Consider the following 16,364-nt stretch of genomic DNA (forward strand, 5'->3'; position numbering starts at 1 on the left):
GTGAGTGCGTGAGTGCGTGAGTGCGAGCGTGAGACAGACAGACAGACAGACAGACAGACAGACAGACAGACAGACAGACAGACAGACAGACAGACAGACAGACAGACAGACAGACAGACAGACAGACAGACAGACAGACAGACAGACAGACAGACAGACAGACAGACAGACAGACAGACAGACAGACAGACAGACAGACAGACAGACAGACAGACAGACAGACAGACAGACAGACCGACCGACCGACCGACCGACCGACCGACCGACCGACCGACCGACCGACCGACAGACAGACAGACAGACAGACAGACAGAGACAAGGGGAGAGAAAGAAAATAACATTAAATCCCAACTAACATTAGAGCAGATTGTACCTGTCTGGCACAGTAGCCCTGCCTCCCCCTAGCCTCCCAGCTTCCCAGCCCCAGCTCATGTCACAGCATGATAGGCGATTCCTCAAAACCAAAGGAGCAAAAACAAATGGAAGTAAATATATTGAAGTAGAACAAGGTTTTGTTTCAAGGCATGTTATCACATAAATCATCTAACTATAATAAAAATCCTTTCATCTCAACATTTCACAAAAGGAGTACTGTGCCCCAGTCCTTTATGAACCACCATTACGCCTTACTTTCCTTTATATTACCTCAAATGTCTCTGGTGGATGTTTCAACAGCTGCCGTTCAATTGAGCCCACAAATTTGAACAACCAAGAATAAACTTATTTCAAGCTGTATTCCTTCTAACTTCTAGGAGCACACAGTATCCTGTTTGTTCCTTGTCGGATGCAGAGTGCAGGCGTGAATAAATCTAAAATGTTTCCTGAATTTCTACTGCAAAGGAACACATTGGTGTGTATATAAAGTCTGCATTGATAAATGCAGCTCGCTGGTTAGCCAGCTAGGAAATGTGCATAGCCAAGAATTACCTTTCATAAACACAGAGGAATGTTCAATGTTAAATCTGGTTGGAGCAGAATGTAACGTATGTGCTTGATCACAGGTCAGACATCCCCACAAACACAAACCTCACCTCTAAATCATCTACAGTAAAATCTAAAAGGCTGTGAGAGGATACATTCCTAAGGATTATGGAGCGGGACAGGACTTTTTCCTGATATTGGCATGACCTAATTAGGAAAAACTCTGGGCACTAATCTTGAGATACTGTCACCAAAGTATATACAGTGAGGGAAAAAAGTATTTGATCCCCTGCTGATTTTGTACGTTTGCCCACTGACAAAGAAATGATCAGTCTATAATTTTAATGATAGGTTTATTTGAACAGTGAGAGACAGAATAACAAAAAAAAATCCAGAAAAACGCATGTCAAAAATGTTATAAATTGATTTGCATTTTAATGATGGAAATAAGTATTTGACCCCCTCTCAATCAGAAAGATTTCTGGCTCCCAGGTGTCTTTTATACAGGTAACGAGCTGAGATTAGAAGCAATCAATCAATCAGAATCCAAACTCTCCACCATGGCCAAGACCAAAGAGCTCTCCAAGGATGTCAGGGACAAGATTGTAGACCTACACAAGGCTGGAATGGTCTACAAGACCATCGCCAAGCAGCTTGGTGAGAAGGTGACAACAGTTGGTGCGATTATTCGCAAATGGAAGAAACACAAAATAACTGTCAATCTCCCTCGGCCTGGGGCTCCATGCAAGATCTCACCTCGTGGAGTTGCAATGATCATGAGAACGGTGAGGAATCAGCCCAGAACTACACGGGAGGATCTTGTCAATGATCTCAAGGCAGCTGGGACCATAGTCACCAAGAAAACAATTGGTAACACACTACGTCGTGAAGGACTGAAATCCTGCAGCGCCCGCAAGGTCCCCCAGCTCAAGAAAGCACATATACAGGGCCGTCTGAAGTTTGCCAGTTAACATCTGAATGATTCAGAGGAGAATTGGGTGAAAGTGTTGTGGTCAGATGAGACCAAAATCGAGCTCTTTGGCATCAACTCAACTCGCCATGTTTGGAGGAGGAGGAATGCTGCCTATGACCCTAAGAACACCATCCCCACCGTCAAACATGGAGGTGGAAACATTATGCTTTGGGGGTGTTTTTCTGCTAAGGGGACAGGACAACTTCACCGCATCAAAGGGACGATGGACGGGGCCATGTACCCTCAAATATTGGGTGAGAACCTCCTTCCCTCAGCCAGGGCATTGAAAATGGGTTGTGGATGAGTATTCCAGCATGACAATGACCCAAAACACACGGCCAAGGCAACAAAGGAGTGGCTCAAGAAGAAGCACATTAAGGTCCTGGAGTGGCCTAGCCAGTCTCCAGACCTTAATCCCATAGAAAATCTGTGGAGGGAGCTGAAGGTTCGAGTTGCCAAACGTCAGGCTTCAAACCTTAATGATTTGGAGAAGATCTGCAAAGAGGAGTGGGACAAAATCCCTCCTGAGATGTGTGCAAACCTGGTGGCCAACTACAAGAAACGTCTGACCTCTGTGATTGCCAACAAGTACTAAGTCATGTTTTGCAGAGGGGTCAAATACTTATCTCCCTCATTAAAATGCAAATAAATGTATAACATGTGTTTTTCTGAATTTTGTTGTTGTTATTCTGTCTCTCACTGTTCAAATAAACATACCATTAAAATTATAGACTGATCATGTCTTTGTTAGTGGGCAAACGTACAAAATCAGCAGGGGATCAAATACTTTTTTCCCTCACTGTAGCTATGACTATAGCTGAAAAAAATGTGTGTGATGAACACAAAATAAACAAAAAATTAATACTTATTTAATAACAGCCTTAATTGAAAGCAAACAGTAACTTCTCAGAGCAGCACTGGATCAAATCAAACGTTATTTTCCACATGCTTCGTCACATGCTTCTTTGTCTTTCAGAGAGGTTGTTGAGGGAGAGGTTGTTGTCCTGGCACCACACTGCCAGGTCTCAGACTTCCTCCCTGTAGGCTGTCTCATCATCGTCGGCGATCAGGCCTACCACCATCGTGTTGTCAGCAAACTTAATGATGGTGTTGGAGTCGTGCGCGGCCACGCAGTCGTGGGTGAACAGGGAGTACAAAAATGGACTAAGCACGCACCCCTGAGGGGCCCCATGTTGAGAGTCAGCGTGGCGGATGTGTTGTTGCCTACCCTCACCATCTGGGGGCGGTCCGTCAGGAAGTCCAGGATCCAGTTGCAGAGGGAGGTGTTCAGTCCCAGGGTCCTGAGCTTAGTGATGAGCTTGGAGGGCACTATGGTGGTGAACGCTGAGCTGTAGTCAATGAACAGCATTCTTACATAGGTGTTTCTCTTATCCATGTGGGAGAGGGCAATGTGGAGTGCAATAAAGATTGCGTCATCTGTGGATCTGTTGGGGCGGTATGCCAATTGGAGTGGGTCCAGGATGTCTGGGATTATGGTGTTGATGTGAGCCATGAACAGCCTTTAAAAGCATTTCATGGCTACAGATGTGAGTGCTACAGGGCAATAGTCATTTAGACAGGTTACCTTAGCTTTCTTGGGCACAGTGACTATGGTGGTCTGCTTGGGAAATGTAGGTATTACAGACTGGGTCAGGGAGAGTTTTAAAATGTCAGTGAAGACACTTGCCAGCTGGTCAGCGCATGCTCTGAATATGCGTCCTGGTAATCCATCTAGCCCCGTGGCCTTGTGAATGTTAACCTGTTTAAATGTCTTACCCACATCGGCTATGGAGAGGGAATTCACACAGTCGTCTGGAACAACTGTTGCTCTCATGCATCGTTCAGTGTTGCCTCGAAGCGAGCATAGAAGGCATTTAGCTCGTCTAGTAGGCTCGCATCACTGGGCAGCTCGTGGCTGGGTTTCCCTTTGTAATCTGTGATAGTTTGCAAGCCCTGCCATATCCGATTCGATAGGATTCGATCTTAGTCCTGTACTGATGCTTTGCCTGTTTGATGGCTCGTCGGAGGTCGTAGCGGGATTTCTTATACAGTGGGGAAAAAAAGTATTTAGTCAGCCACCAATTGTGCATGTTCTCCCGCTTAAAAAGATGAGAGAGGCCTGTAATTTTCATCATAGGTACACGTCAACTATGACAGACAAAATGAGAAAAAAAATCCAGAAAATCACATTGTAGGATTTTTTATGAATTTATTTGCAAATTATGGTGGAAAATAAGTATTTGGTCAATAACAAAAGTTTCTATATACTTTGTTATATACCCTTTGTTGGCAATGACACAGGTCAAACGTTTTCTGTAAGTCTTCACAAGGTTTTCACACACTGTTGCTGGTATTTTGGCCCATTCCTCCATGCAGATCTCCTCTAGAGCAGTGATGTTTTGGGGCTGTCGCTGGGCAACACGGACTTTCAACTCCCTCCAAAGATTTTCTATGGGGTTGAGATCTGGAGACTGGCTAGGCCACTCCAGGACCTTGAAATGCTTCTTACGAAGCCACTCCTTCGTTGCCCGGGCTGTGTGTTTGGGATCATTGTCATGCTGAAAGACCCAGCCACGTTTCATCTTCAATGCCCTTGCTGATGGAAGGAGGTTTTCACTCAAAATCTCACGATACATGGCCCCATTCATTCTTTCCTTTACACGGATCAGTCGTCCTGGTCCCTTTGCAGAAAAACAGCCCCAAAGCATGATGTTTCCACCCCCATGCTTCACAGTAGGTATGGTGTTCTTTGGATGCAACTCAGCATTCTTTGTCCTCCAAACATGACGAGTTCTATTTTGGTTTCATCTGACCATTTGACATTCTCCCAATCCTCTTCTGGATCATCCAAATGCACTCTAGCAAACTTCAGATGGGCCTGGACATGTACTGGCTTAAGCAGGGGGACACATCTGGCACTGCAGGATTTGAGTCCCTGCCAGCGTTGTGTGTTACTGATGGTAGGCTTTGTTACTTTGGTCCCAGCTCTCTGCAGGTCATTCACTAGGTCCCCCCGTGTGGTTCTGGGATTTTTGCTCACCGTTCTTGTGATCATTTTGACCCCACGGGGTGAGATCTTGCGTGGAGCCCCAGATCAAGGGAGATTATCAGTGGTCTTGTATGTCTTCCATTTCCTAATAATTGCTCCCACAGTTGATTTCTTCAAACCAAGCTGCTTACCTATTGCAGATTCAGTCTTCCCAGCCTGGTGCAGGTCTACAATTTTGTTTCTGGTGTCCTTTGACAGCTCTTTGGTCTTGGCCATAGTGGATTTTGGAGTGTGACTGTTTGAGGTTGTGGACAGGTGTCTTTTATACTGATAACAAGTTCAAACAGGTGCCATTAATACAGGTAACGAGTGGAGGACAGAGGAGCCTCTTAAAGAAGAAGTTACAGGTCTGTGAGAGCCAGACATCTTGCTTGTTTGTAGGTGACCAAATACTTATTTCCCACCATCATTTGCAAATAGATTCATTAAAAATCCTACAATGTGATTTTCTGGAATTTTTTTCCTCAATTTGTCTGTCATAGTTGACGTGTACCTATGATGAAAATTACAGGCCTCGCTCATCTTTTTAAGTGGGAGAACTTGCACAATTGGTGGCTGACTAAATACTTTTTTTCCCCACTGTAAGTGTCCGGATTAGTGTCCCGTTTCTTGAAACTGGCAGCTCTAGCCTTTAGCTCAGTGCGAATGTTGCCTGTAATCCATGGCTTCTGGTTGGGATATGTACGTACGGTCACTGTGGGGACGACATCATCAAAGCACTTATTATTGAAACCGGTGACTGTTGTGGTAAACTCCTCAATGTTTTCGGATGAATCCCGGAACATATTCCAGTCTGTGCTAGCGAAACAGTCCTGTAGCTTAGTATCCTCTCCATTGGACCACCTCTGTATTGACCGCGTACAGTCCTGTAGCTTAGTATCCTCTCCATTGGACCACCTCTGTATTGACCGCGTACTTTTTTTTGCTTTTGCTTGTAAGCAGGAATCAAGAGGATAGAGTTATGGTCAGATTTGCCAAAGGGAGTATGTATGCGTTTCTGTGTGTGGAGTAAAGATGATCTAGAGTTTTGTCGCCTATAGTTGCACTGGTGACATGCTGGTAAAAATGAGGTAAAACGGATTTCAGTTCCCCTGCATTACAATCACCGGCCAACAAGAAGTGCCGCCTCTGGGTTTGCATTTTCTTGTTTGCTTATGCCCCTATACAGCTCGTTGAGTGCGATCTTAGTCCAGCATCGGTTTGTGGTGGTAAATAGACAGCTCCAAAAAATTTTGATGAAAACACTATTGGTAAATAGTATGGCCTGTAGCTTATTAGGGATGTGCATCTTTCCATTACAAGACGATTTGATCCTTATCTAGATACATGGGCTCCGATACGATACAGGAACGTGTGTGTGTGTGTTTGTGTGTGTGTGTGTGTGTGTGTGTGTGTAAATGATGTATGTCTATTGTGTATGTACTATGTAGGCACCTGAGCTGAGCCATAAGGTAGACTAGGCATCTACCACCCCACTACCACTATCATATTAGGGGGGGCAATGTAGCCTATGTTTTTTGGTTGTGAAATCCCCATCACCCACTAATTAACCTGTCATTTTTGCAGATTAAGTGTTTGAGCTAGTAATGTATCACTATTTATTGTTTACAAATTAGCTATGACATAGCCAATGAAAATATAGCACAACTTTGGATTTCACCCCATCTCAAAATCAAAAAGTTTTGACCGTTTGGAAGATTTACGGAGTGAGCTTCTTTTCTGTCCCTGTATACCTAAAAATGACCATATAAACTGATTGTTTAAAGCAAAATTATCAAAACTATTGCTGATGATTGAAATACAATCTATTGTAAGCCCTGGTCAGCAGGTATAGCCAGATGAGAGTTGTGTCTCCGGTAGCTTACTTTTATTCCAGTAAAGCACAATTTTCAACAGTGCATCGATAACAATAACCTAGCAAATTACATAGGTTGTCACTTACCTAATAAAGCCTAATATCACGCAAGTCATTTTAGCATTTGAATGCTGAAGGTGGCGGCAGATCAGGAACAGGCTGCCTACCTCATGTTGATGAGAGGTATTTTTGGAAGGTAGTAATAATGTAATAATAAATCAAATAGAAATGTTAACCGGCGATCCGTAACATTTGAATCGATTTTCTGACTGATGCATGCTACATTTGGATCGGTTTGGGGTCCGCGGACTGATGTACTCGCATCTTACACATTTGAATCGGGGACCGATGCGTATCGGTGAATCGTTACATCCCTACAGCTTATCATGAGGTATTATAACTCAGGCGAGTAAAAACTCGAAGAGACACACCCCTCCCCCCTCCGTCTCACCCAAGGCTGCTGACTCATTGAAGTAGAAATTGTCATCCAAATCGAGGTTAGTGATCTGATGTCCAGAAGCTGTTTACGGTCAAACGGCTGCTATCCACTGCAGCGCCTAATCATCACCAAATTACCGACCGGGCATGCAGGGAATGTGTTCAGGTGCTCTGACCTCCATGGGCCCCCCATTGATTTTGTTAGTAACTCTCACACAGATATCATGTGAACTTGGCGGTAGTAATGTCAAAATGTGTAGAACCTGCAGGAAATTAGATTTAAAACTGCAAAAGTTTCTCGCCACCCCATGGCAAAATGTGTAGAATTTGAGGAAATTCGTTTTAAAACTTAAAAAGTTTCTTCGCCCCATTGCAAAATGTGAAGAACTTCAGAAATGTTGCTTTAAAACTGCAACACTTTCTCTACACCCTCTGGAAAAATTTATAGAATTCATGGAAATAAACTTTAACACTGATTCAGCAGCCCTAACACAGGGAAAGCGAAGTGTTCCCATTTTGAATCATTTGATGTGTCTGATGTGTCTGGTAGAACTCTGCGTACCCGGCAGGCCCAGAGAGCAAATCAAGCGCAACTATAGGCCTACCGCTGGCCAATCAGATAGCTCAGATCACCGTGTCTACACAGTTTCCTCGAGCCAACACAGCGAAGTTGACACTGTGAGATCTCAAAACTTTTAAAACCATGACTAGACAGACTCAATGAATACAGCAAACAGACGCTGTTTTTATGAGTAAGTTCATGTCTAAGTTGTTATTCAGCACTGTCAACACTTTGTAAAACACTGATAAGCCATTCGCGTTCTCCCTACTTCCACTCGCGCCACAACCAGCACTGCAGCTGCAATGAATGAGTATAGTAAATTGTTCCGATAAGCTTGCATTGTTATTAGCAGCTTGTGTCTTTTTTTAACACAAGGAATATTTAACTTTCTCTGGTCATAGGAGTAACAACATGAATTGGTACATAATGCAGAGCGACTTGAGTTTCGCCATCAGCTGGAAGACTGTGTCCCCTTTTCTCAGCGAATGGAGGGAGAGCGGAGGGACGGTGAGTTGGGTGAGAGGCAGCCTCACCGCTGCTCTCCCTCCTTCCCTCCCTCCTCTCAGACTGACCATCAGATGCAAGCCAGTCAAATAAAACAATAAAAATGGTTATGCTCACTCAGCTGTGCCTCACAAGTAATACAACAAATGATCTATTACCAGTGTGATTATATACCTACATTTTTTAAATATAATTTTAAAATGGTCTGAGAAGAACAACATTGGCAGGGCATTTATAGTATAGCCAATATGCAGTGATAATGTATTGGGCCAATAGCCTACTGCAAAAACCTTATTGCTACAGAACTGTTTTTAATAGGTTAATGTGGCATAGGCTTACGTTTTTTAAGTCATGTTTAAAATAAAACATCTGAGCGGTAGATCTCGGCTTGCATTTTGACTCAGAAAGTGATCTTGACTCAGGAAAGGTTGGTGACCACTGCTCTAAACTCTAAAATGTGGGCGGAAATGTTCTAACCCCAAGCCCCTACTTTGAGTCCCCATACCTCTCTCATCATCCCCTACCACAGAACCACACTAGTCTGTCCTCATCGCTAACATTAGCCAATGTACGTCCCAAATGGCACCTTACCAACTACAAAGTGCCATTTGGGACGCAGGCTAGTGTAACCTCAACCTGCAGCTGTGAGTCACCACCAGATGACCATTTCCAGATGATAAGGTAAAGTCTCCATTAAGGCTGTGGCTGCATCCCAAATGGCACCCTATTCCCAACACAGTGCACTACTTTTGACCAGAGCCCTATGAGCCATGGTAAAAAATAATGCACTACATAAGGAATAGGATGCCATTTGGAATGTGTGTGGAGGGCTGTGTTTTACAGAGCTTCTCTGTGGAGCTAGCCTCACGTGCCCCATGTCTTAGTGAATGGAAAAACTGAGTCTGATATTCTCTCAGTAAATATCACAGCTGGAGAGATCACAAAGGGCTGACTCCATACGTCTAGACCTCTACAGCAATGCTCTCTGGAGCATTATCATCTCTATCAGAGGTGGCACCACAGGTGCCAGAATGGTGTGGCGGACAAAAACTTCTGGGGCCCGTAGTTCTTCCTGATCTGGTAACCTAACCAGGTAAAACTCTGGACCTTATACGGTATGACGTGATTAATCAGTTGTAAAAAGGTTTAATATGGGACCCGTTTTTTTAATCAGGTCACATGGTTTAAAAAACAAAACTCCTGGAAAAACTCCTGGCCTTGGGGAGGATGAAAACCCTGTCAAACTGCAGCAAGCTTGTACTTGTTCATATTAATTATATATTTTTTAAGGATAAGGGGGGGTTTCTATTCACAAACACAAAGAAAGCAACATGATTATACAATAAAACTCTCAGGGATGAGCTTGATTTATGCAGGTTTGCATCGTGTAGTCCTGCCCTATGCAACTGTAGGACTAATTCAAAATTAACTCACAGTCTATGTCAGCTATTGTGTTTATTGACTAATTCCAATTAATCATTTTGGATTGAAAAAGTCTAGCTAGCCTAGTCAGCCCAAGTTTGAATATAAATCAAATTTGATCCCTTTCACATTTTCTGACAAACAAATGGACTATAAATACACTACGTTACCACTTCGTTTACCCTGGCCAGAGGGACAAGGCACATAGTAGGCTAGAGTAAGACTATGCAGCTGCTGTTGTTAGTAGCCTACAGTTGATCAGGCTGAACAATTGTCTCGTTTCCATGCAATATACAGCATGTCAGATCGCTAATCACAAAAAAGACAACGTTTCCATCATCAGATGACCTGACGAAGATCCAACTCCGGATCTAAATGTTGTCTTTTTTGTGCTTCTGATTAAATCACCATGGGAGCATACCAGAATTGTGGACATTTCTTTTTTCTTTGATACGTTCTTCTGTCCTGCACCTGATGTGCATATTTGGATGTTGGATGTGCATATTTTTCTAAATGTTCTACTGTCAAATAAGTAACCCAGAATCACCCTGAGACATCCAGCTGTTACTCTACTGTGCTGTCCGTCATCACTTGATTTCAGAGACATTTTAAAAATGGAGTCTTATGGTTTGAGCTGAAACTCGGAGAGCTCTGGTCTGCACTCCCCTCATAAGATTGGAATGTGAACACTTGAGGGCCTGCAGAGTGAGCAAAGCAACAAGATAACACTCTGCCTTTGGTGGCAATTAGCTGTAGGCTTATAGGACATACCACCATGAGGTGCAAAATGAAGCCTTTAAGAGCCCAGCAGGATTACAGTGACAGTTATGAGTGCAACACCTATGATTACTTATTTAGTTAGTTACCAGTAGCCTCACTTTCTTTGAAAAACTTCACATGTGGTCATTGGGTTCACAATTTATTTTTGACTTGACTATTCACTTTTTTGAAAAGCCACATGTACTACTTAGATGCTGTCAAAAGGTGTGTCTCCACTCTGCACAGACCAGCTCAATAAGACCAGTTGTGAGGGCCTTCTCTTACGAGCAGTCAGGAACCAAATGTTCTGGCCCATTACAGTGCAAAAAATCAGTCAACAACGTCAACCAAAGGCAAGTGTCTTTGGGGCCGTTTCCTGGACACAGATTAAGCCTAGTCCTAGAATCTCCATTTAATATTTTTTTTCTGTCCAGGATTAGGCTTAATCTGTGTCCAGGAAACCACCCCTTTGTGTCTAACTAAGACAGGCTTTATAGTAGGTAGGTTGTTTACCTCCACATTATTGGCCATGGTGTTGATGAATTTAAATCCTGGGATCCTTTTGTCACTGCACACAACGCCTACGTCCTCTGTGTGCTTGCAGTCGGACACACCAATCCCGTTGGACGTGCACAGTGCCAGGGTCTTCTCTTTCCCAGTGCATTGGACATTGTCATACCAGATGCGCCCTGAAAAACAGCAGGATTCTCAACACATTAGGGATAAATCTTTCTTTCACCTGAGAAGTGGTAGCTAGCAAGGTCAAACAGCCAAGCAACTTTAGCAAAGTGGACTGCACAATGACAGCAATTATGCTGCTGAGATTGTACACTCACTACCTTATTCCTAATGTATCTCCACTACAGATGTGCCTTATTCATTTTGGTAAAAGATGAGTCAGAACGTAGACAAAGAGAACTACCGGTAATCCAAAACATCCAGCATTTATTCATGGTAAGCCGGCCTGTCAGTGAAATATCTCTGAATAAATATAAATCCAAATGTACTATTGAAAAGCTTCAGTGGGAAAATTGATTAAACCTGGCCAATAAAAAAACATCCCCTAAAATAGTCAATTATTTCCCCTTTCCCTTATCATTACACGTATAATGGTTTGAAGTGCAATAACGGACATCTTACCCTCTCCTTTCCCATATTTAGAGGACGGAGACCAGGAGACAGCCTCCAGGTAGCCCAACTCCCTGCACACCACCTGGGCAGAGTGGATGGAGAAGTCATCATCACAGACTGTGCCCCACTCGCCATCATAGAAAACCTCCACGCGCCCCTCATTGTGCTTGCGCTTGTCCCCCGCCAAACGCAGCTGTATCCTGGGTGTGTCAGCTTGCAGCTCCGGGGCAGTGTACTGCTCCTGCTCGGGCTCTGGGTAGCCCTGTGGATAGCCGTGTGGGTAGCCTAGGTGTTCGTACTGGGCCCGGCACAATTCTAACAGGCCCAACAGGATGGTGAAGCAGCAGGGGAGCGACCAGGCGGCCAGCATGGTAGTGTCTGTCAAGTCAGACAGTAGACAGAAGAGGTTATCTGTGGGAGAGTAGGCAGAGAGTAGGAAAATAACATTACCCATTTAAAATTCCTTTGGCTACTTTGTCATATGGTTTTTCACAGGAAGACTGCATGGGGGTTTGGAATTCAGGATCGCAGCAAAGGAGATTACTGAGGGCAGCCAGTGCTTCCCCTACATTCAAAGAATTACAGTAACGCCAATTGACCCTTCGCTAAGCCCCACGCTCTTGGTTACTGTTGCAACCTCGGACAACATTTTCCTGGGAAGCCAATGATCTCAAACTGTGTTTTTAAAACGCAATGAAATTAAACACAGACTACCCCTTGCTAATCAGGAGACACTTGGGTATGTTGTGGTGGACTGTCATTACAATTGCTTCACGGGAACCTCGTAAAATTATGTTTGTAGTGTAGCTAGCCACTGAATGGCTCTGCATTCACTGTCAGCAAGCAGTCAAAGCTACTAACCACTTTTGGAGCTAACAAGCGGAGGTGGGTAGTAACATGCTACAAGTAACGCATTACATGTACTTAAAGGCCCATGTGTTTTATATATATTTCCACACTATGAATTTGGAAAAATACTGTGAAATTGTGAAAATGATAATAATGCCCTTTTAGTGTAAGAGCTATTTATAAGAGCTATTTGAAAAGACCACCTAAAATTTCAGCCTGTTTTGGTGGGAGGGAGTTTTGGCCTTCCATGGTGACATCACGATGCAGTAAATTAGTTAATAGACCAACAAGAAAAGAGTTACAAACCTCTTTGCCAATAACAGCAAATGTTCTGTTTTTGTTTCAAAGTAGATTTGTTTAAGACTACCAAGAATCACTCTGTGTGACCCTGATTCAGCCCACTGCAGTAAAAGGTTAAGTACATTTTGGGTGGAACTAGTCCTTTTCTTGCTACTCTCTGTGGGCTGTACTTGTACTCTTACTCACGTAATTTATGAAACAAGTAACTTCCTTTTTTACTTTGTTAAATTTGACCAAATCACTGAAGTTACATAGATTTATATGATTATACAGTGCATTCGGAAAGTATTCAGACCACTTGACTTTTTCAACTTGTGGAAAAAGTAAAGGGGTCAGAATACTTTCCGAATGCACTGTATATATTGTATATTTAATACTGACTAGCTAAAAAATAAGTGAAAATTGACCAATTATCCAATGGATTATGTACATTTTCTGGTAAAAAAGTGGAGGTGCAAAAACATAGGTTTGCACCCCCTATTTTAATTTGCTCCATAGTTCAGGCGGCCAAGTGCAGGCTTTGGCTGAAAATACATGTAGATTAAAAAGTATTAGTATGTCATATCATAGGGGAAACACACAGCATTGACTCGAGAAAAAAAGACCAAATATATCATACTTTGACTAAAACCTTGACTTATTGACATCAATCGTTGTGCAACACCATGGGTAAGCTCTGGGCAGTTAAGAAATGTGGTACTTTAAGAGGCTAGCTAGCTAGCGTAAATCAACATTTGGTGATCTGAGAGCTAGCTAACCAGATGAGCTAGCAAACAATGTAACAAAAATATAATTTTGGATTAGAACAGGCTCTGCATTTCAGGAATCACAGTAGCAAGTACCCCTGGTGCACTGTTAAATTATTGAGCCATTTAAACACTACATTTTTTAAAGAAAAGCCCTCACTGGCTTTCATGATTTGAAACGTGAGCTTGTCCGAGGTGTCGGACTGATGAAAGTTGCTATCCATTGCGCTGTGATTGGTTACCCAAAATTCTGGGGTGGGGCTTAGCGAAGGGTCAATTGAGGTAAATGTTTTCTAGGTGTGGGGAAACAGAGTTGGGCTTGGGGTAGCTTCTATCAGCCGCTACCTTTCATCTCCCCTTCAGTATGAATTATGAAAGCCTGTGAAAGTTCTCCCAAAAATTTGAATAGGCACATTCAAACAGAGGTGGAGATTCGAAACCGAAAGCCAATAATTTTCACTGGTGCCCACGTGGGGTAGTGTCATTTCAACCAAATTATATAAAAAATAAAATAAAAACAATTTCTGAAATATACATTACAAAAATACAGTATAGTATGCTAGCAATGCTAGCACAGTAAATTAGCTTACTCTGGATAATTTTCACCCCTGAAGAGGGATATGGAAGGGGTGGTTGTTTTTGAAAAATCTACGTCTACTCACAGCCAATCAGCCAGCAGCCGCTGGTAATCAGCGCTCCACCCATACCTACTTTTCTAATATGAACTTCCCCGGGCTCTAGAGAACAACGTGAGCGAGGCCTGGAAGCCAAGGCTTGGGGGGGGGGGGGGGGGGGGCTTAACAACAACAATAAACTATCACTTCCGCTCTGGTCAATTGTGGCAGGATGTCATGTGGCATGAAGTCACAGAGAAAAACATGGATTTATGTACCATGACCCCTGCTCCAAAGTGCCTCTTGGACCCTTTAGAGTCAGTAAGAAAGAACATTTAAACCCCCAAATGTACATCTGTAGAACACATAGCCTATCATCAAAGACCTGAGCAATAGCGGCTAAATCAAGTCATGGTTTCATAACCAGTATCAACTACATTAAAATATACTGTATGCATGAGATATGGTTTTAATTAAAAAGCATACCTCCTTTCAAGACTGCAGCAACATTTCACACAAAGCATTAAGCAATTCAACAATATAGTGGCTTTCAAGTGATGTAAACTAAAGGTTATGTATGTCTGGCAGTGGGAGTTGGATCTTTCCATTTACCAGCATCTTTCTTTTTTCCTCAATGTAACGTGGGCTGTTGGTTACACAAGTAACAAAACATAGACATTATAAAATCAAGCCCAACAGCTGGAATCAAGCCCACAGGGTCTGCATCCCCTCACAGCACCACGTAGGCCTCATAACCAGCCTGATGTTTTCATTAAACCACATGAATAAGATACACACAGAAGCTACAGTACTGTATGACTAATGTGATCTGTAATCTAAGATACTTGACCATATCTTTCATTTAAACTCCATCCTGCTTCAGCACTCAAAGATTTAGGGGCTCAAAGTGGAGTGCAGTACAGTATCACAAAAAAAGTTCCTAGAGCAAATGTAAGGTAAAGATTCAAAAGTATAAGATGGACCACCCCATGAAATGGTGACCTCTTGGATCAAACAGAAGTCATCTAGCACCCGCCAATCAAACAAAGCAGGGTATCCAGGAAGCTCTGCCTCCATTTGGTCTTAAGTGGAAACCAGTATGTGCAGGCAGAGAAACTCAACACAGCAGCATCCATCAACCACCTAGAACGCTTCTTTCACTGCTTTAAAAAAAAGAAAGACAACATTAATTCCATGCTGACACATCGAAAAAAGGGGCACTCATTTTTTCTTGTCATGTTTCCCCTCGAAACAGCTAGACACATAATTTCCACTGACTATGGACAGTAGGGCATCATAAGGAGAAGGTTCCGGGTTCAATATGTCAGGTCAGAACAAAGAGTTGGAGCCTTCCTAATACCTTGCTCAGACCGTTAGAATGTGAAGAATTAACTGGATAATTATAGAAGCACTGAAAGGAGTCTTATCATGCACTATGAGATGGTGAGAGAAGACTCTATAAATGCATTACATACAGGCAGCTCATAGAAAGTGTTACCAAAGTTAACCAAATCATAAACTTGAATAGTTATTCACTGTTCCTTCAAGGACAAGACAGTAAACTAGAATCAAGCCAGAGAATTCCTGGCACATGCCATTGATTTATAGCACAGAACAGCACATCCAGGTAATAATACATAGGTATGTATGCCATATAACTAACATTCTCTGCAACCTAATTACATAACTACTATAGGCTATATACATTTTACATTTTAGTCATTTAGCAGACCCTCTTATCCAGAGCGACTTACAATTAGTGAGTGCATACATTTTCCTACTGGCCCCCTGTGGGAATCGAACCCACAACCCTGGCATTGCAAACGCCATGTCTACCAACTGAGCTAGACTGCAATCACAAATCATCATTGGCAGAAGTGAGAAATCAGTAAGATCAGTGTCCACAAAAGCAGAGGCATTTGTTTCTCTCACCCCAAGTAACTGCAACTAAACTGTAGTTGAATACTGTGCACCTTACACATGGCACCCACACAAACCCCACAACTATCCATACCTGGCATAAATCATATCAGCACTCCCACAATATGCTGGCATCCTTATTTGGGAACATTGTGAAACAGATTGTGATGTATTCTCAGTATACCCTACAATCCATATTGCAAATACAAAAGTCTAGACACAGAAACCATTAACAACCAGATGTCATTATCAACATGAAATCAGAGTGTGTTTGGTTATACGTGGCATAAGCATAAGTAGCCAAATTTGTTTTAATTTAAT

The 16,364-nt window shown here is 42.8% G+C and overlaps 1 protein-coding gene across 1 annotated transcript in view; it reads right to left on the bottom strand.

The window, feature by feature from the left end:
- Nucleotides 1-16,364, bottom strand: part of LOC311141975 (lysyl oxidase homolog 2B-like) — a 64,173-nt gene that overhangs the window by 47,547 nt on the left and 262 nt on the right. Inside the window, exons 2-3 of the mRNA XM_084177512.1 lie at nucleotides 11,624-12,025; nucleotides 10,997-11,172 (exon numbers count right to left, since the gene is read on the bottom strand). Coding sequence (XP_084033638.1) covers nucleotides 10,997-11,172; nucleotides 11,624-12,025 — 578 coding nt within the window. The remainder of the gene's footprint in view (nucleotides 1-10,996; nucleotides 11,173-11,623; nucleotides 12,026-16,364) is intronic.

This window comes from Coregonus lavaretus, assembly GCF_964263955.1.
Source record: "Coregonus lavaretus genome assembly, chromosome: 14".
NCBI classification, from domain to species: domain Eukaryota; kingdom Metazoa; phylum Chordata; class Actinopteri; order Salmoniformes; family Salmonidae; genus Coregonus; species Coregonus lavaretus.